This window comes from Eleutherodactylus coqui, chromosome 12 (assembly GCF_035609145.1).
Source record: "Eleutherodactylus coqui strain aEleCoq1 chromosome 12, aEleCoq1.hap1, whole genome shotgun sequence".
NCBI lineage: Eukaryota > Metazoa > Chordata > Amphibia > Anura > Eleutherodactylidae > Eleutherodactylus > Eleutherodactylus coqui.
This window is the reverse complement of record NC_089848.1, coordinates 127,867,582-127,890,179: the sequence shown is the minus strand read 5'-3', so window position 1 is coordinate 127,890,179 and position 22,598 is coordinate 127,867,582. Positions and strand designations below refer to the sequence as shown.

At 49.7% G+C, this 22,598-nt stretch overlaps 1 protein-coding gene across 10 annotated transcripts in view; it reads right to left on the bottom strand.

The window, feature by feature from the left end:
• MLLT10 (MLLT10 histone lysine methyltransferase DOT1L cofactor) overlaps positions 1-22,598 on the bottom strand; it is a 280,838-nt gene that overhangs the window by 126,787 nt on the left and 131,453 nt on the right. For all 10 annotated transcript variants that reach the window (XR_010787421.1, XM_066585480.1, XM_066585482.1 and 7 more), the window contains 2 exons: positions 19,201-19,304; positions 16,655-16,748 (listed from right to left, as the gene is read on the bottom strand). Coding sequence is in view for 9 of the 10 variants with exons in the window: in XM_066585480.1 (XP_066441577.1) it covers positions 16,655-16,748; positions 19,201-19,304 (198 nt within the window). In the remaining variant the exon portion in view is untranslated. The remainder of the gene's footprint in view (positions 1-16,654; positions 16,749-19,200; positions 19,305-22,598) is intronic.

The following is a 22,598-nucleotide window of genomic DNA, read 5'->3' as shown; positions in this document are numbered from 1 at the left end:
CTGCAGACAGTGTGATAAGGGTCTCCACAGTCTCTGCCTCTCCTGCTGTTACAGCATGTGGATCTGTACACACATTACACACACACACACACACACGCACGCACGCACGCACGCACGCACGTGTAAGTTTACTAACTATGTGGCCAGAAAGTCTCTGAATGCCTTAATCATTCTGGGAACACAATGGGACATGCATTCAGATACTGATTTCTGCTGAGTGGACAAGAGACAGTGCAATGCAGCATGGGAAGTCGGGGCAAGAAAGAGCAGGACAGGGAACTACTGGCAGAATACTAGGCTTGCTACACCCCCTTTTCTCAAAGTGGATAGCAAACAGTAGAACAGCAGAAAATGGGGAAGGCCACCTGATAATCAGAACTGGTAAACATGAAACAGGATGCAAACAGCAGTAAATGAAAGTAAGGAGAACCTGGTGCATTTTAGAAAACTTGTCATTTAAAAAAAATAAAATAATTCTATACTTACCTATTTTTTCTCCCCGTCAGTCTACTTACCAGATCTTCACCTGTCTACTGCAGTCCAAGGGGCATATTAACAGATTCCATCGGTGTTTACAGATGGAAAATAAATAAAGAATTGCCAGTCGAGAGATAAGGGGTTAAATGAGACTAAAAAAAAACCTATACTGATGACTTCCCCGATGCAGCGCCGCAGCTCTGGTCCCATCCTGGAAAAGACTGCAGCAGTCACATGACCACTCAGCAGTCTTGTACATAAGTGGTACATGGCTGCTGAGGCCAGTGATTGGCTGAGTGGTCACATGACCAATGAACGGCAGGCAGGCGGGGACCAGAGCACTAAGGCACCTTCATGCACATTAGCACCCGACAGTCATACCAGCGACCATCGGTCCTGTCTTTTACACAAGAGAGACAGTTGTTTAAGTGAACGGAGGCGGAGCGGCCGGGGATCGATGCAGGCCGCCTGCCTCTAGTCACAGATTGAGTGGCTCCTGTTCACACCGGACGACATTTAGTTCTGCTAAACACCAAGTGACTGCGACGGCTGAGCGATTTCTTGCTCCGTGCCCTGTTGGTGGCTACTTGTACACAGGAAGATCACCGCCTAAATTTGCTGTTTACACGGGGAAATTATCGCTAGAAAGGTACCTCTACACCGAGACGCCATCAAACAGGTGGGTATAGGGGTTTTGTTTCTTTTAACCCATTATCTCTCCACTGACAATTTTTTTCTACACTCAAAAAAATCCCTTTAAAAGGGATTTTTCAGCACCAAACTATTGTTGGATCACCAACAGTTGATTGGTGGGGGTTCGTTGCTTGCGATCCCTGCCGATCAGCTGATTGAATGGTGAGTTTCACTATCACTTCAGTCCATATCAGGTGCAGCGCCGTACATTGTATAGTGGCTGTGCCTGGTATTGCAGCAAAGACCCATTCACTTGAGCTGCTCTCAGGCCCTGTAACGAAAGAACAGGAGGTCACTGGCTTGAGAAAAGGCTGTAGCGCTCAACAGAATGCCACGGCCTATTCGATAAGCTGATTGGTGGAGATAACAAGCCACAGACCCCCACCGATCAACTATTGATGACCCTTCCCAAGGATGGGTCACCAATAGTTTAATGCCAGGAAACCCCTTTAAGTCATCTCAGAAGCAACTCAAGTGTGCTGCACATCATGGATGTCTCCGGAAGGAGGACCTGCATTCTCAAGAAGATCTCCTGGCTGCTACTCGACAGATGTCGTCTAATTGTGAGCAGATTAGCTTCACACATTCCAGGAGAAGCAGCCAAGTGGAAAGAAGAAGGTGAGGCCGCTGATCAGACAACCTGGCCGTGCGACGTCCTCACGGAGAATACCTTGTAGGTGGGAGTAGTAGACCATGCAATATTCAATATTAATGGCTTTGGCACATCGTCAATGTTCGCACTAATCAGCGCGTTCTTCTATTATTGCAAAAACGTCACACTTCATTACAATCACCTCATAATTTTAACATTCTTTTAAAAGTTTGCCAACACCCGCATCGGGGCGCACAATGCGGGTCTGTGCCGCCGGCCGTTAACGGCCACCATCGCTAGATTAGAAACAATCAGTTTAGTCTGCGAAGAGTATCCGCTCAGCAGCTCATGGTGTGACCACAAGAGGAAGACGCACATCCAAAGGCCGTTAACACAGCAGGGGGAATAAGTGCTATATTTTATGAAATGTTACGCGCAACACGTAATTACGGAAAACGGTGTACCGAACACTTTTCATGGGGTCTGCATATTTTCTGTCCAAAGCGTTGGATGATGGAGAAGTCGTATTTAATAATGTGGTCCAAATGACACCGCGGGTAGGAGGCCGTTACTAATCAGATGCGGCGAGACACGAATAAGGACAATTAAGACTAATAAAACTTTACAGCTAATTAGATGCCACGGAGTCGGGCACATTTGCACCAGAAGTTGAAAAGAAGCCTTGACGAGGAATGGCATAACTCCATGAATACGCTTTACAGCCAAGTCCAACAGAACGCCGATGGGTCAGGTTATCGGTCTCCAACCTGTTGCTCGTCATCGGTTGAGAAACTTCTACTGATTAGCCACATGTTGGAAACCACCGGCTGTTGGGCCGCTACCAGACGCGGCACAGCTTGACAGTTTGTAGCTGTTGGGGAATGCTGGGAGTTGAGGTTCACAACAGCTGGAGAGTCAGAACTGAGGGACCAACAGATCTCCAAGTCGATTCTATGTCAACCCAAGGGAAATGGACCATTAACCCCGTAACGCTATATGACGCAAGTTTGAGTAAACGCTATATGACGCAAAGATGTAAACTTACATCACGTGGATTGCGCGGGATCAGAAGCCGAGCCATCCTGCAGCGGGAGCATGCCGTTACTGATAGCCGACCTCCCATTGCAACACCAGAGAGCAATGAGAACATCGATCTCTGCTTTTAACCCCTTACATTCCATGTAGATCGTGGCATATAAAGGGTCCACAGAGGGAGCACACTCCCTCTGTGACGTCATCGGACCTCTGTGATGTAATTGCAGAGGGCCAATGAGTTGCCATGGCAACAGGACGCCAGACACTTACATCCCAGGCTTCCCATTGCCTATGATTGCTATTGTAAGCAATGAAGTATTGTAGTACAGAAGTCCTGAAATGCATTAACATATCCATCAGAGCTGTTATGGTTCAAGTCACCTACAGGGACATTAAAAAATTCATATATATATACAAAAAATAACATTACAAAAAAACCAACCTTTTAGTGCACTTTCCCCTATTTGTATAAAGAATGAAAACATTTCAAAATCCTGCATACTCATCCTCGTATCCATTAACATTCTGTACAATACATTGAACTCACTATTTATGCAGAAGTCAAAAAAAAAAACTAAAGAGGCAAAATGCTGGCTTTGTTAAACATAATAAAAGTGATCAAAAAAGCAATAAGTACCCCAAAATAGTGGCAATAAAAACTACAGCTAGTCACTCAAAAAACAAGCTCTCACAGAGCTGTCGATGGAAAAATAAACCGTGCTAAGGGACGCTGTTTGAGGTGATGTGGAAAAAAATAAGGGTTTTTATTGTGAAAAATCTAAAAACATAAATATAAATTTTGGTTTCGTCGTAATCGGACCGACCTGCAGAAAAATGCCATTGATGCCGTACGATTAACGCTGTTAAAAAGAAAAAAAAATAACAATGATAAAACTGATGTTTTCTCTCGTTGCTCTAAAAAATGAATTACATTTTTACAATACATTATATGTACCTAAAAATGGTCCCAATAAAAACTGCAGATAACAACTCAAAAACAAGCCTCAGGCGGCGTCCTAAACTGAGAAATAAAAAGGTTATAGCTTTTGAAAAGTGGAGATGCTAATCCCCCAAAAAATCATTGTGCCCTTATGGCCTAAATAGGCCTGGTGCTTAAGGGGTTAAAGGAAACAATGTAAAGGAACCCAGCAAGATGATCTGTCCAAGCGAAGAGATTATGACTTGGCCAAAGAGCATCCTAGTCTCTGACTGGGTGCAGAAATATATCCATGAGTCAACAGGTCTGTGGGAAGTGGGGTTTCTCCTTGTGGAGAGCGCCATGTTGGCTTGAGGAGGCTCATCGGCCATGCAATGCTGCTCTAAGTCAATGACCAACCTTCTAGTAGGTCGTGTAACAAGACTAAGGATGTAGACCGAACAAGAGTCTTCTCCATAAGAAAAAAAACACCATCTACTGACGGCCATTTCCAGTTTTTTGCCCCTTATTAGTGCCCCCTAGTGTTTTGGTTAGCCGTGTGAAAGGCCTCTCTTGTAGGTCTGGAGAAGTGTTCCTCCTTCTGGAGAGTGCCAAGTTGGCATGAGGAGACTTACAGGCCATGCAATGCTCCTATAGGAAATAAGGTATACAAATGGCCCAACATGGCGCTCTCCACAAGGAGAACCACTACTTCCCCAGACCCATGCCAGAGGGTCACAGAACCTGTGCCTGATGAGGGCTAAGAACGCCGAAGCAGCTGCCTGTAGATGGGGGGCTTTTTCTTATGGAGAAGAATCTGGTCTGACTTCTAGCTTTAGTCATGTTGTAAAGCCTATTAACAGGTGTTATAGAAGAATTACAAGTATAGGGGGTAACGTGCTGATCGGTGGGGTCTCGGCACACTCCATATTCCCACTACTTCATTGTTGCTCCTCCCACTCACAGTGATGTCACTGTTAATGGAGCGTTAGCCAAGCATGCGTTAGTTCCCCGGCTCCATTCACACCAATGAGGCTGACGGAAATACAAGATCGCTTGCCACTCAACTAGCTCCACGGTCCCATTCTAAATGAGAGGAGCAGCAGCGCGCTTGTGAGACCATCAATCTCCTCCTCACTACAGGGGATGCAGCGATCCCACAGTGAGGAGGACCACAGGACCCCCATTCCCAGGATCAGTAGTGGTTTCAGTGGTGAGGACCCCCCCTCTCTCTCACCCCCCCCCCCCCCCCCCCCCGCCCTCCACACACACACACACACACACAATTCCCTATCCTTGTAATTCTGGTGCAACACCTTTAAAAGGTCGGACACTGACTATAATGCAAGCTACCTTCCAATAGATGGCGCTATGAAGGCATTTTTTCCCCACCTTCCATTTGCTTATGACATTTCAGAAGACCCTTTTGGCTCTATTTCTCCTTTAATTGCTGATCGACAACACATCACAGACATTTTTCGAGCAGGTATCTCTTCCTTGTGCATCTTCAAGCCTCTCCCTGGAAGAGCATATAGAGGTCTGTTGGTGATTTAAAGGGACTCTGTCACCATTTTATTGCAGCCCTCACTGAGAGCACCACAAGGTAGCGCCTGTCACACTGATTACAGTGATATGTCTGTTGTGTGAATCTGTGCTGGAGTTTGGGAGAAACATCCATTTTATTAGTAGCACCCAGACACAGAACTAGTCCTGCATATTCATGAGCTGCATGAGGGCTTGGTGAGTGTATGAATATCCAGGGCTGCTTTAAGTAGTCCTCTATGCATATGCTGCTACTGATAGAATGGAAGTTCCTCCAAAACTACTGCACAGACCCACACAGCAGACATGTCACTGTAATCGGGGTGATGGGCACTACTTTATGCTGCCCTCAGATAGGGGTGCAAAAAGATGATGACAGAGTTGCTTTAACATTTACCAGTGAGTGTGGCAAAAACAATTAAAGCTTCTTTTTCATATTTGACAACACTGAGAAAGAAGCGAATGTGTCAAAATACGATGAGCCGTCGGATTGGCCAGTCTAGAAGCACATGCACAGGATGAATGAAGGAGGCGCTAAATCATGCGTACATCACCACGAATCACTAAACAAGACTATGGGCAAAAGCTCAACTAATGGATGGAAGGGTGAAATGTCATGATGGAGCGTCTGTTCCATGCATGCGGAAATAGCAAGAAAACTTACTTTTTTCTCCTTCTCATGATGTCTATCCTGAGAGTGAGAGGAAGAATCACTTAAACTTTGATCAAATGATCTACTAAAATCCAGTCTGCCTTTGTTCTATGAAAACACAGAGTAAAAAAACAAAACAAAAAAAGAAATAAGTACCTGCAAAAAAAAGTGTTGGTACTATAAACTAGATGAGGGGGAGAAGCCGCAGCGTCACCCCCTCTGGGGAACGGACAATGCTACTGAGAACAGAGTCCCAAAGAAACATTCCGGCGCGCTGCACCATCTACACGGTACGGTTGGAGAGCAGCGCAATATATTATACAATGTATAAAGACTGCGAGACGTAAAATGTATCGGCACCCCAGAGCGCCATCGGAATGTTACCTAAATAGGTCCAGAATTCTCTTGATTATTTTCATAAATCTTAACAGGGGTTCATATTTGTGACGTAGCGCCAACTGAATACCACTTTATGGTTACTGCATAACTGTAACAGTAAAGGGGTTGTCCCAACACGAATGCAGGGCAAACAGTTGATTGCTCCGGGTTCTGCTCCCGGCACCTCTGGAGAACCGCTAATTTCCCAGAGGCAGACATGGCCATATTACAGTTCCCGGCCTCAGCTATGTGTGACCGGACTAGGGGTGCTGATGGGGTGTAGAAAGGAATCCCCCACCCCCTTTAGCTTAGACACGCAGTCAGCTTTGACCACAGCATGTAAACAGTTAACTGCAATGATCAGCGCTAACACAGATCGCAGCAGTTACCGCCAGCTGTCAGAAGCCGCCAATAGTCGCTGAGTATACAGCGGACTCTGTTCCCGAGCCTGCTCCACGCATCCTTTAAGACCACCCAACGTAAATTCTCTGTTGTCTGCAGTGAAAGGGTTAAATTGTATGGAGACATATCCTTCAACATTTATATAGGAATAAACATGTATGCAGACTATATGCTTTCCGACTCACCCGGTGTATATTACAAGTCCCTGCTTGCAGTTACAGAAAAAAATTGGCTTTTCTGTATATACGAATACACAAAAGATAGACTGTAGGGGGCAGTATGGCCAACACAATGCTAACTGTAGGAAGGCCGGGGGAAAGTTAGCCCTCAAAGGAGCGGCTCTGTTAAAGGGACTCCGTCACCATCTTTTTGCAGCACCATAAGGTAGCGCCTGTCACACTGATTCCAGGGATATGTCTGTTGTGTGGATCTGTGCAGGAGTTTGGGAGAAACTTGAATTTTACTAGTAGATGGACACAGAACTAGTCCTGCATATTCATGAGCTGCAGCTAGCCACACCCACCCTGCCCTCTAGCCAATGATTGGCAGCTGGCTGCCTATTACTGTGCATACAAAGAGAGAGCTGTCAATCATTGGCTGGAGGGCGGGGTGGGTGTAGCTAGCCTGCAGCTCATGCTTATAGGACTACAAGAAGTAGTCCTGAATATTCAGATGCTGCTATTGATAACATGGATGTTTCTCCTAAACTCCTGCACAGATCCACACAGCAGACATGTCATGGTAATCGGTGTGACAGGGCTGTAAAAAGATGGTGGCAGTGTCTCTTTAAATAAAAATAATAGCCATTGCTTCGTACAAAAGGATGTCCAAACCAGAGCAGGACAAATTAAAAACCGGCTACAATACTCGTCTTTTATCTCAATCCACAATAGACTTCAAAGACAATCATCTGCATTCTAGTTATGAAGGACTCGCTTTGTAAACTGCGAGGCTGAGAGTTACATTGTAGCAAAGTACAGTAGGAAACAGATGTGTCCAGAGAGGTTAGATGTTGGGAACAGTGGGACATCTACACTCTGGAGCTTCCATTCATTCATATTGAGTCATGCGCAGGCTATACCGCTCGTTGAGTCATGTGACCTTAGACAGAGCTATGTTTATGGATTCGATGCTGATGAGTGAAATGAGACTCTTTCCTCTCAAATAAAGTAAGACTGTTGTGCTAGAAAGTTGCAAGACTTCTATGGTCCTATTCACACAGACGCCCAATGGACTTCACACGGACCTGTAACACTCACTTAGGCTATTAGCGCGCGCCGTTCTTGGTTCAGGTTGTCGGCTCAAGGTTGACTCAGCCTTCCACCCTTCCGAAATTGGTAAAATGAGGACCCAGCTTGCTGGGGGGTAAAGATGGCTGGGGAAGGCAATGAAAACCACCCGGCAAAAACAGTCTGCCAAGAAAACGTCACAATGCGACGTCACCCGAGGGGTCGGTCGTGGCTCAGTGCTCGCACCGGGGGACTCCACCTTTATTCTTGTCTGGGAGGAGAGTGGCCAATGCAAAGTCAAAAGCTCCATGAAAACCAGGCAGCATCTCAACATCTGGGTGTTAACAGTCCAGCGGTTTTTGACGGCCCAACACAAACTCACCTAAGTGAGGAAGTCATCAAATAGTCCCATTCTTCTGAAGCCCAACTTTGTGGATATCTTGTGTTACAAGTAAACTCCAGGTCGGCGTCGGCTCTACGGTGTGAGGTTGGGGCTCATTCATATCGGAGTCAGAGGTTCTATTCACAACGTCCGTCACCGATTCTCTTCAAAATCCAGGACAATAGCGCAGCATGCAGCGCTACTCCGTCCTGGAAAATGCCAGTGGGCAAGAGGGAATCCAGGCAGATGCCATTATAGTCCAGGAAGTCCCATTCTGGTTGTCCGACTCCTCGGGATGCAGCTGAACAGCATCAGACCGTGTAAGGCCATGTTGACACGGGGCGGACATGTTGTATGGAGACGCCGCAGTGTTTCTCGTGGGTAAAGTCTGCTGTAACCGATCCGCAGTGACTCTTCAGCATTTGTTGCAGATTATCTGCATACTTTCTACACGCAAATTCTGCTGTGCAAAATCCATACGAGATCAACAGCTGCCGGCGCAGACTTACTGCAGATTTCGGCCTCTCAATTGATCGCAGAAATCCGTAGCAAATCCACCCAAAATCTGGAGCTATAACAGACGCGCTGCGGATCCAAGAATCTGCTCTGCGGGTCAATTGCTACATGGATTAGACACCATTTTTTCCACAGAGCTGGCACGAGGACTGGAAAGTCTCATCTGCTTTGCTGCTGCTGTAAATGCCGCAGATTTTCTGTGCAGAGTCTCCGGATGGAAAATCTACGACAATTGCTCCGTGTGAGCTTAAGGCCCATTTACATGCAACGATTAATGCTAAAAAGTTGTTCAAACAAGAGAAAGTAAGCGATAATCGTTACATGTAAACGCGAAGCCATCGTGCAGTATTCGTTCACTTGTCGTTTATCACCGAGTTTTAGGCGGCATAAAAATGGTTGTTCGTTCATTCAGTCATTCAAACAACTTGAGGGGAGCGGTGATTGTTTGCCCGGCTAAACACAATGACTCGTTTCAAATCAATAAAGTTATGACTGTTAGTTGCGCTCCTCCAATAATCGTAACTTTATTGATTAGGAAAACACGTTGCGTTCCACTCGAACCACCATGTGATCCACGTCAAAACCCGCGCACAATACGGCCACCGAAAATGACCAGTGTCTGACACAGAACCAAGGACCTAAGTCAGTCTCTCTCTCTCATTTTACAATTTTTTCCCAATATTTGGCTTATTTATGTTTTAGCATTTCTGTTTTTCTTGCAGACATCCCCTTTAATGTTATTTTAGGTCCACCTTTGTAGCAGTCACTGATTTGTTTCCATGCAACGCTCTAAAACCCCTTTAATAAACAAATTTAATAAAGCTCATCATTCTGGCTTCTCGCAGTCACCACTAGATGGAGCTACTGCATACTGCTGTATTATGGAGATCCATGTATAAACTGTATACAACTTCTAAGCTGCTGCAGAGGTGCACAACCTCCTCTGATCCGGGGACCATATAATTATCCTGAATGTCTGATAGATACAGGCTCCGATTCCAGGACTCCCAACTACCGGGAGAATAGGGGCCCCTTCCTCCCCATTGCTGCTCCAGAAGAGACCATGAAATCTAACTTCTATCAGTTGCCTAAACAGCTGAGAGTTTCACTACCATAAAGTACAATAAAGATGCATGACCACCTCTCCACATCATTCCACACAGGGGTCAGCCGCCCCCCATTCCGCCAATATATGGGGATCCCAGAGATGACCCCCCAATCTACTAGTAGCCCTGACCCACCTCTGCTCCTGCGCTACATATCACTCCTCTTCTCTCCAACAGGTAGACTACACGTGAGCAGCAGACGCTCAACACGGATAAGCAGCTCTGTGATCACATGGTTAGGCGCCCCGCAGAATGGCATCGCCGGCCCACAGGCTGCAACCCGATATGGAGGCTGAAGGCAGTCGGACCGCTATGTTTTAAAGGAACACAAAGCATATAGAATTCACAAAGAATCTGCAGGAGATTAACCCCGTGTTCTCTGCAGATACTCTATAGACTCTATACAGACTACCAAATACTGGATGTAAGACCACCTCCTGCTGACTTTATCATCCATTTCTACCTTTATTAAGCATTCCTTTAAAACATGGCTTCATAATGGTTCAGCAAAGCAGGGCTCATACTGCTAGAAATATACAGGAAGATATTACAGAGGTTGTCCAGCTGCAAACGACTGGTGGCCTATCCACAGGAAAAACCATCAATTGTAGATCTGCAGGGGTCCACCGCCGTTCCATGGGCTGCTGCACTCTCACACATACATGGTTTCTGCATGAAGCAGACAGCTCTGATCTCATTGCAGTGGCCAGGTTTAGTATTACAGGCAAGGTTCCCACTAAGGCAAATGCCTACAATGCCAAGCCTGGCCATTGCATTGAGAATAGAGCTGTCTGCTTCCTGCAGAAACCAGCTCAGTGCACCGCCACAGAGAACAGCAGCACATCCCGGTAACTTACTCTTGATTGCCTATCCCGAGGACAGCCCATCAGCAGTTCACAATTGGACAACCCCTTAGAAGAGAATTTGAAACCAATTTAGTAGTGTTGACTGAACTGAAACAGACAAACCCTGCTTTGGTCAAACCTTGCTAAAAGTTCAGTGTGACCCTGACCCATGGGTGGTTCATCTCACCTGAACCTACTAAAAGTCCTCTTTTTTGGTTGTTTTTTTTTTAAGAAAATAAGGAAAAAAGAAAAACCGGGGAGAAAAAAAAACTAAGAAAAAGGGGAGAAGGTAGGAGGAGGAAAAGGAGAAGGAGAAGTAAGCTGAGAAACAGGAGAAATAGGAGGGAGGAGGAGAAACAGAAAAAGAAGAGAAGGAAAGAAGAAAACATTTCTTTCATCCTCTCTAGAGATGAGCGAACGTACTCGTTAAGGGCGATTTCGCAATCGAGCATCGCTATATCCGAGTACCTGACTACTCGGGTGAAAAGATTTGGGGGGGCCGCGTGGTGGAGCGGGGGGTAGCAGTGGGGAACAGGCGGGAGCTCTCTCGCGCCCCCCCCCCCCCACTCCCCTCTGCAACCCCCCGCTCTCTCGCCCCCCGAATCTTTTCACCTGAGTAGTCAGGTATTCGAATATAGCGATGCTCGATTGCGAAATCGCCCTTAACGAGTACGTTCACTCATCTCTAATCCTCTCCCCTCCTTTTTTATATTCTTTCTCTGAACAGCTGAGAAGTCCTTCCACCCCCTCCTCAGTGATCTAACGTCTTATAAGGGCCCTTGTGGCTCTTAGACAGTATTATACATAAGTTTTAGGGGAATTGGTAAGCTGCGGTTCAAACAAATTCAAACCAAACCAAACTTTTTGCGCAAATTCGACAAACCAAATTTTTGTAAACTTAACTCATCCCTACCATTTAGATTGGCGCTGAATGGCGGACATCCGCTTGGCGCTGATAACAATCGCCTTTTATTATCACCATTATCCATTCTCTCCGCACGCAAATCTGCCATTACCCATATAACAAACAAATCGGTCTGGGAAGGTCTTCAGCGACGGCACGTTGATCGGCCACAGGTCTGCCGGTCAGAGAGCAGCTCCCGCGGTCGATCAGCCCTACCATCCCCGACGCAGACCGACATCCAACAGCTTATTTAAAAAAATACATTAGAATCGCTTTACCTCTAGTTTTATGTTTGTAATTTAAGAAGAAAAAAAGGCCGTCGGCAACGAAACGCGGAGCGAACAAAGCAGGAATTCAGCTGAAGGAGGTAAAGCAGTTTATTCCACCAAACTCCGCTTCCCGATGCGCTTAAAGAGCCCTTTTGTGTAAATGTGCTCCATACTTCCCAGCGCGGCGCAGATTACACTGTAAATAATATCCCTGAAATGGATTATACATTCCCGCATTATCATGGCTATTAAACGGCAACATACCATAAGACCACGCTGCAAAACTGATGTGCCGGGACATCGGCGAAACTGTCCCTTGTTCAATGTCACATGAGCTTCACACGGCCGCTTGGCAGCTTTGTAGTTAGTCCTAGCTGTGCTACCGCGTATACGGTCACACATGAGATGCCCCGAGTCCCGTATCCCTGGGCAGAGGGATGTCGCTTCATCCTAGAGAAAGAGTTAACGATTTGCAGAGAAACCGAGAGGGACGTTGATGAAGACGTGACACCAGAAGAGAAAAGATGAACATTTTTGCAGAAGGTCAAGTTGCGCAAAAGTTTTACGACTTTTCATCTTTCTGTACCGGCCACTTTTTTCCCAAAAAACAGGCAAGGCTTGTTTGGGAGCGAGCGTGCCCACCCTGGACAAACAGATTTATGTATAATTTACGCCTACAACTGGTATTCGTTATACTAGACATATACGCCAGCATCTGAGAAGGCGCATGTAATACATGAAGAGGCCTGCGCTGTGTTAAAGGTGACGTACCATAATTGCAAGTTATCCCCCATCCATAGGATATCCACAGGATATGGGATAACTTGCTGAGATCCCGACCAATCTCAAACATGATGGTCCCGTGTCCCCTTGTCCTTCTCACTGAGGGGTTACTGGACCCTCCGCAGTAAGGAGGAGACTGAATGGAGCGCTGGGTGCTGCTTGGCTATTCCCATCAACCCAAGTGGAATGAGGGGAGCGTTGACTGCACACTCGGCCGGACACTGCGTGCGGAGGAGCCATCCCCGCAGTGACAGGAGTGGGGGACAGGAGTCCTGCTCTCCAGATTGCAGTGGTCTCAGCGGTGAGACCCCCCACGGATCAGCAAGTTATCCTAAAGACAAGCGTTGGAAATGTCGGTCTTAGAAAACTTTCCCCATAGAGTTGTGAACCCCGTGAAGGCGACATGTAGAGCGCACTAGTCATTTGGCCATATTGGACACTGAAGATGTACCGAAGGACCACCCTTAAGTAGGTATTTAAAAAAAGTGTCTGACCGCAGTCACATTATAATAGCACTTCATTAACTCAATGCCAACATCAACAAGCCGCCTTATGGTTACAGTCAACCGCCTACCGAGAGCATATGAAGGGGCAACCAAGGCAGGCCCTGGTGACACCCGCAAATCGCTGCTGCATTCACAGGGGCCTTCAGGGCTTCATTCTCAAGATCACTGGGGGTCTCAAGGGTCCGATGGACTCCCAGGAATTAGACATGCATTCCTTATCGGAAGCTGAAATTCAATGCACCCGATCCTTCCTTCCACCGACAGATAATCAGGGAAATACAACGGCGGGTTCGGACGACTGTTGTCTCCATTAAAGGGGTTGTCCAGGACTCTCACCATTGATGACCTATCCTCAGGATCTCATTATCAACTATTTCATGCATAGCCTAGATTTATTCAATGGGAGCCGTGGCTGCAGTACCACACCAAGCCACTGTAATACGGACAGCACTTCCTGCTTCCAGAAGTGCCTGTACTGACAGCAGACTCAGCCATCAACTCAGAGACCAGAATCCCAACAAGGTCCAGACAACCCCTTTGGTGCTCGTGTCCATTCAGCTCACAGATCCAATAACAACGTATGGTACGTGACCAGCCGTCTGCGTCTTCCAGGTACCGTCTTCCAGATGCGGCAGGCATCGAGGTTGCAGAGCAGGACGGGAGTCCGCCGGTTAAGGGGAGTGTTCAATTTCTCTTTTTAATTCTGTATTATTCATTTTAATGACTGGAAAACCCCAATTAAATGTAGCTCCATAAAAGGGGAAAAACCCGCGGGACGAGGAGGCGGTGGACGCCGGGCTCTAGGCGGGACGAGGAGGCGGTGGACGCCGGGCTCTAGGCGGGACGAGGAGGCGGTGGACGCCGGGCTCTAGGCGGGACGAGGAGGCGGTGGACGCCGGGCTCTAGGCGGGACGAGGAGGCGGTGGACGCCGGGCTCTAGGCGGGACGAGGAGGCGGTGGACGCCGGGCTCTAGGCGGGACGAGGAGGCGGTGGACGCCGGGCTCTAGGCGGGACGAGGAGGAGGTGGACGCCGGGCTCTAGGCGGGACGAGGAGGAGGTGGACGCCGGGCTCTAGGCGGGACGAGGAGGAGGTGGACGCCGGGCTCTAGGCGGGACGAGGAGGAGGTGGACGCCGGGCTCTAGGCGGGACGAGGAGGAGGTGGACGCCGGGCTCTAGGCGGGACGAGGAGGAGGTGGACGCCGGGCTCTAGGCGGGACGAGGAGGAGGTGGACGCCGGGCTCTAGGCGGGACGAGGAGGAGGTGGACGCCGGGCTCTAGGCGGGACGAGGAGGAGGTGGACGCCGGGCTCTAGGCGGGACGAGGAGGAGGTGGACGCCGGGCTCTAGGCGGGACGAGGAGGAGGTGGACGCCGGGCTCTAGGCGGGACGAGGAGGTGGTGGACGCCGGGCTCTAGGCGGGACGAGGAGGTGGTGGACGCCGGGCTCTAGGCGGGACGAGGAGGTGGTGGACGCCGGGCTCTAGGCGGGACGAGGAGGTGGTGGACGCCGGGCTCTAGGCGGGACGAGGAGGAGGTGGACGCCGGGCTCTAGGCGGGACGAGGAGGAGGTGGACGCCGGGCTCTAGGCGGGACGAGGAGGAGGTGGACGCCGGGCTCTAGGCGGGACGAGGAGGAGGTGGACGCCGGGCTCTAGGCGGGACGAGGAGGAGGTGGACGCCGGGCTCTAGGCGGGACGAGGAGGAGGTGGACGCCGGGCTCTAGGCGGGACGAGGAGGAGGTGGACGCCGGGCTCTAGGCGGGACGAGGAGGAGGTGGACGCCGGGCTCTAGGCGGGACGAGGAGGAGGTGGACGCCGGGCTCTAGGCGGGACGAGGAGGAGGTGGACGCCGGGCTCTAGGCGGGACGAGGAGGAGGTGGACGCCGGGCTCTAGGCGGGACGAGGAGGAGGTGGACGCCGGGCTCTAGGCGGGACGAGGAGGAGGTGGACGCCGGGCTCTAGGCGGGACGAGGAGGAGGTGGACGCCGGGCTCTAGGCGGGACGAGGAGGAGGTGGACGCCGGGCTCTAGGCGGGACGAGGAGGAGGTGGACGCCGGGCTCTAGGCGGGACGAGGAGGAGGTGGACGCCGGGCTCTAGGCGGGACGAGGAGGAGGTGGACGCCGGGCTCTAGGCGGGACGAGGAGGAGGTGGACGCCGGGCTCTAGGCGGGACGAGGAGGTGGACGCCGGGCTCTAGGCGGGACGAGGAGGTGGACTCCGGGCTCTAGGCGGGATGCAGCACCTGCATGTTCTTCACTAATTACAACCAGACGGTGAAACTTTCTCTAATTAGTTTTTATTTTCTGATTGTAGATTTTTTTACTTCTATTGTCCATACAGGACTATGGGGGGCGGCCATATTGTCTGAGCTCCTGTTAGCAGCATTTAGAGATATGCTTTACAGCAGCCTCAAGGACCATAGGCACAATGGTCAGGACCTGACCTATTGACCTCTATGGGAGAGTGTTGTGGTCACACTCTGCAACATCATGTATTGTGAATGGTGGATTCTGTGTTATCTATATATAGGTGTCTCTTTTCAGTGTAATCCGGTCTGTACAGGGAGGGGAGGAGGTGAGTTGTGACTATTGTGAATGGTGGATCCTGTGTTATCTGCATATAGGCGTCACCTCTCAGTGTAATCCTGACTGTGCAGGGAGGCGAGGGGAGGTGAGCTGTGACATAATCTATTCAGAATGGTGGGTCCTGTGTTATCTATATATAGGTGTCCCCTCTCAGTGTAAGGTTGGGTTCACACGGGACGGATTTCCAGCGGAATATTTGCGGATTGGCTGCACTGAAAATCCACAAGAATTCCACTGGAAAACCGCAGCTGCAGGTTTTGGAGCGGCTTCACCGCCTGCACTTCCGCTGCGGCCAGAATAGATATGCTGCGTCTTTAATTTCCGAACCGCAAGGCCGTTTCGGTACAATTTGGCTGCAACACGTGGACGAGATTTTTGCTGGCCAATCCCGGGATTAGGAGCCGCATGCGGAATTTCCGCGCGGACAATCCACATGGGAATTCCGCAGCAAATCCGTCCCATGTGTTCCCAGCCTAAGCGTAACATTAAAATTTTGATTGGTACAACGGCGCATTTCCTGATCCCCTTTAACACGCCCCCTTTAACATATCTCTTTTGACCATTCTGAAGGATTTCTTTAAAAACACAAATACATCTGCTATATCTATGGGGGGAAATAAGCAGCTGCTCCCCGCAGGCGACAGCGGACGCAAGAGACGGTCATCAGGCTCCAGTCTACACGATAACAATTGCAGATAAACCCTTCTCCACCCTCCAGGCCTATAATTACCTCCAGAGCCACCCCACGTCCTGCTGGTGAGCAGGTGGTACTGCGGAGCGGTGTGTACAATAACATCACAAGCATCAGTAATAAGCATGGTGGAGCGGCGGCAGGAGTCCTTACCAATTTACTATAGTGGTATTTACAGTAACCGCAGTACTGCACGTTGTCGGCTCCATTCCCCTCCTCTTCACATAGAAGTCCGGCAAACTGTGCACTGAAACAACAAAGACAATCCGTCAGAGACACACTCACACACACACACAGCGCGCCAGCCAGCCACAGCCACACACACACCGCGCCATCCAGACAGACTGACACACACAGCCCGCCAGACAGCCCGCCAGACAGAGACACATACACACAGCCCGCCAGCCAGACAGACAGACACACACACACACACAGACACACACACACACACAACCCGCCAGCCAGACACACACAGACACACACACACACAACCCGCCAGCCAGACACACACAGACACACACACACACACACACACACAACACCCGCCAGCCAGACACACACAGACACACACACACACACAACCCGCCAGCCAGACACACACAGACACACACACACACACAACCCGCCAGCCAGACACACACAGACACACACACACACACAACCCGCCAGCCAGACACACACAGACACACACACACACACAACCCGCCAGCCAGACACACACAGACACACACACACACAACCCGCCAGCCAGACACACACAGACACACACACACACAGCCCGCCAGCCAGACACACACAGACACACACACACACAGCCCGCCAGCCAGACACACACAGACACACACACACACAGCCCGCCAGCCAGACACACACAGACACACACACACAGCCCGCCAGCCAGACACACACAGACACACACACACACACAGCCCGCCAGCCAGACACACACAGACACACACACACACAGCCCGCCAGCCAGACACACACAGACACACACACACACAGCCCGCCAGCCAGACACACACAGACACACACACACACACACAGCCCGCCAGCCAGACACAGACACACACACACACAGCCCGCCAGCCAGACACAGACACACACACACACAGCCCGCCAGCCAGACACAGACACACACACACACACACAGCCCGCCAGCCAGACACAGACACACACACACACACAGCCCGCCAGACACAGACACACACACACACACAGCCCGCCAGACACAGACACACACACACACACACAGCCCGCCAGACACAGACACACACACACACAGCCCGCCAGACACAGACACACACACACACAGCCCGCCAGACACAGACACACACACACACAGCCCGCCAGACCGACACAGACAGACACACACAGCCCGCCAGACCGACACAGACAGACACACACAGCCCGCCAGACCGACACAGACAGACACACACAGCCCGCCAGACCAACACAGACAGACACACACAGCCCGCCAGACCGACACAGACAGACACACACAGCCCGCCAGACCGACACAGACAGACACACACAGCCCGCCAGACCGACACAGACAGACACACACAGCCCGCCAGACCGACACAGACAGACACACACAGCCCGCCAGACAGACACAGACACACACACACAGCCCGCCAGACAGACACAGACACAGACAGACACACACACACACACAGCCCGCCAGACAGACACAGACAGACACACACACACAGCCCGCCAGACAGACACACACAGACACACACACACAGCCCGCCAGACAGACACACACAGACACACACACACACACACACGCACACACACACACGCACACACACACGCACACACACAGCCCGCGAAACACACGCACACACCCCTTCCCACCAGATGCACACACCGCTCCGCTAAACAGACACGCGCCCACAAACACACACAGCCCGCCAGACACACACACACCCACCAGACGCGTGTACACACACACATACAGCCCTGTCAGACGACACGCGTGCGCACACAGTCCCGCCAGAGACGCGCACACACACAGCCCTGCTAATCGTTTTTTTAAGGATTACAACCAGATAGTTAAAGCATTTTTCCATTTTCTGATTCTAGATTTTTTATTCTATCGTCTGTATATGACTACGGGGGCGGCCATCTTGCCTGAGCTGCAGATAACACTATTTAGGGATATGCTTTACAGCAGCTTCCTAGGCCACATAAATAATGGACATGCACTCACTTATTCATTACCATGCGAGGATGTTATAGGCATGCCATGTGGCCTGTGCAGGGAGGAGGAGGAGGTGAGCTGTGACATCACCTATTGTGAATGGTGGATCCTGTGTTATCTACATATAGGTGTCACCTGTCAGTGTAATCCTGCCTGACAATAATTAGATGTTTCCTCTACAGAATAGGAAGTGTCAGATTATTACTGGTCTTAGTGGTCAGTGTGAGAACTGCAGGTGATTAGGATTCCTTGGAATGTGTCATCAGAAAATGACCTTTTGTATTTTATGTTCAAAACATTTTTCAGAACTTCGTTGTTTTTTTTTCTAAATCAAGATCTTTATTTTGAAAAAAAATCCTAAAATCTTTCCTTCTTCACCCTACAGCACATTATATTTATGTGCAATGATGAAAATCACTTGGTTCTTAGGGCCAAAAACAGGACAGTCACTAAGGGGTTAAGCATACAGCCTGCGCTCCTCACAACTTACCAAGTCACGTGGAAGGCTTGCCGACATCCATGTTTATTGCAGGTCATACACGCCCCGGTAGCAGCTTTGCTCTCTCGCCCTTGCTCATCACAAATATAGCAAGTCTGCAAGGAGAAAAACACATTCGCTATTATACAAGCCACGCCCTCCATACAGCGCGGTCACATGACCGGAGGAATATACAGCCCTCAGGGGTTCAAATAAACATCTTCATTTTATCAACTAAAGTAACAAGGAAAGTTTATATGGTCGCCATCGCTTCACTGTGATGTCCAAACGTGCTAGCCACTAGGGGTCTCCCTTCTAATATGCTGTCCACTGCCTGTTGTCAAGCAATGCCTTTCTCTAGTAACTAGACTGGTTACAAGAAGTCGGGGCTAACATAAGGGGAAGCTCAGGGTCCATTCACGTGGGGTGGTTTGGTACAAAGCAGCAAAAAAATTTTTTATACATAGAGTCCCACTCCGGTGATTTTTTTTTTCAGTCGTTATGTAGCAGACCCCCCCCCCCCCCCCACACAAATATATATAAGTGGGCTACTATTGTTCTTAGTTAATTATTTCTTTCTATCTGAAACTTCCAGCCTTTTTTTCTCAGATGGTCATGTGATCTCAGTTCTGATCTACTTGGGGTGAAATTGGAAGGTAATGATAATTAAATGCATGTATGTTTGGTTGCCCACCACTTTTGCAATAGGGTTTTGAAGGGGGTTTTTTAAGGGAGAATCCTCAGGATAGGTTATCAATAGTTGATCGTCTGGGGGTCGCTCGGGACCCTGACTGATCAGCTGAGTGGGCGCATGGTGTCAACGCCGCAAATACGCAAAGGTCGGAGCGGAAACTTCCGCACCAACCTCTGTGTAGTGGCTAGCGCTTGTAACTGCAGGCTCAGCTCTAATTAAAATCAACGTGAGCCATGCCTGCAGTTACTAGCGCTGGCCACTACACAGAGGACAGCATGGAGGCTTCCACTGCTTCCGCTCCGACCTCTGTGTATTTGCGGCGCCCACGCAGCTGATCGGTCGGGGTCCCAAACAACGGATCCCAGCCAATGAACTTCTGATGACCTATCCTGAGGCTATGTCATCAAAAGTATAGGTGCCACAAAGGTGTCCACGGCCTCTAGGCCTCCGGCACAGTAGTGTATTTCGGGCCATGCGCTGTCCGTGGTAATATATGGGCAGCACACGGCCTCACCACAGCCTACGGGGCGATGCAGATTGGTGGTTCTTCATGCAGACTGACGGTCCATGTGAAGAAGTTCATGTCCTCTTCCTGCCCGTATGCAGAACATACTAATGCATGTCTATGCGCTCCGGCTAGGTCAGGTGTCGGCACGCTGGCCGATGCAAGTTGTGCAACTGGCAAGCTCAGGAAGTATACAACGGGCCTTCAGGACCACCGGTCAGACTCTCTCCCACCGTGTTATCAGCACGTTATACAGAAAGTCTATGGGATGCTAGAAATACATATATACCCATACAAACGTACCAGCGCCTGTATCTGAAACGGACCGGCGGCCTACGTAGTCTATGTGTGACGGGCGCACACAAGGGTTAAGCAGCCGGTGGGACTTAGTATTCAGCGCACATGAAGGAGGATGTTGGGCGAGGTAGGAGGTGAGTTGGCGTCACGTGTAGCATCTAAGTGATAACAAGAGGGGGATGGGTATTAGAAGCAATCAGAGAAGCAGCTGGAAGTACTAAGCCGGACTTATGGCAGAGCCAGGAGAGAGCAAGAGGAGAGCCGAGAGCCGGCGTGTTCTCTACCCCAACGGGCTGGTGAGAGGGGCGGAGCGGAAACACCCTGCGTATCTATGGGACCCAACTGGGCGGATGTTCCCCCTTTTGCATTTTTGTGCGTTCCAATACACAGCGATCACTGCGTATTCATGCATGCAGCTGAAAGCAGCGGATTTCAGCCCTTCTGCAGGGTTTTTGGGTGTAAGTCTGCGGCGTATTTATGCGTGCAAAAAATATATACAGGTATTGACGCGCCGATATGCAGGTTTCCTGCGCATTCACTGCGGATATGCTCTGGCCCATTCACTTCTACGGCCTTTTTCAGTGCGTAATAAGTCTCAAAATAGGGCATTCTGTGTATTCATTTAACCAAAAACCACATGAAAAATACGCAAATTTGAATTAACCCATTAACTCCAATGGATTCTATTCACTGTTTACTATGGGCGTAAAGAAAAACATGCATGAACACGCCCGTGTGAATGAGCCCCAATACACAGCGCTGAATCCCCACCGATTTGCATTGCAGTATTTAGACAAACTTTACCTTTTTTTTTTTGCATATTATGCACCAAAATAACCCACTGAAATCAAGAGGAATGCGCAAATACGCAGCGAACGTGAGGATACAGGCGGATTTACTGCAAATAAGCGCATGAAATCAATGAGCCCCGCTTGTGGTTGTTTGGCACATGTAAACATGCAATGATTATGCGCATAAAAAAAAGACAAGAAGCACCAAAATCCGCAACAAATAGGCAGATTCACAGCGTATTCACGGACTGAACTTCGCATGAGACCTCGCACCGCGACACGCATGACAAGGCGCGCTCCACCACAAAGCTAGCGATGCGTTACATAGAACGGGACGCTTGTAACCTGGTCTCCAAAACTTTTTTTCTCTTTCTGCACTTTTATAGGCGCGGCCATAACGGAAAAGTTTTATGTCTTCCGCAGCCAAATGTGCTTTGAGTGGAATGGGACAATTAGAAACTAGATTTCCAGTTATTGGCGATTGGGGTAAAACAATGAAATATTGTGGTTCCAATAAATAAATGCGCAGAGCCAGCCAACTGCGTCGGCTGTAAGGAGGCGCGGTGACGCCGCCGATCCGGCCGTTGAGTTGTCAGGCTGGTTGTGAGGGCAAAGAGTGGCGGCATTCCCACGGGAAGAGGACACCTCCGGCCTCCTTGTAGGAAACAGGTTTCACTGTCCAAAAAGGCTTTAACCCCTGCGACGCCGGCGGAGGCACTGAGGCTTGGCAGGTCTATGCCTTCATTGTGGCGGTGGTTGACACGGCATCCCTCCCCTCCGGAGGCCTCTGGGTCTTTTATGCCCCAAATCAGCGCTGGAGACTTTCCCACGTTTGTTGGTAAATGACAATCTAGGCAGAACTTGGCCTGACCTGAAAAAGGGGAAGGAGGGGGGAAGATTCCTCTCCAGCGGCTCCTTGAATCCAACGGCTTCACCTTGCTCTCCCAAGGTGCGGCGACCAGATGAGAAGAGCCGCTGGGCATAGCGGAAGAAGTTCTCTATTCTCAAGGCAGCGTATGCAAGTAAATGTACAGCGAGCTACCTGCAAACATATCACTGCAAAGGAGGGGAACCGGCTCAAATATCGCTGCCGGCGGCCATATTTACCTATCTACGGAGCGGT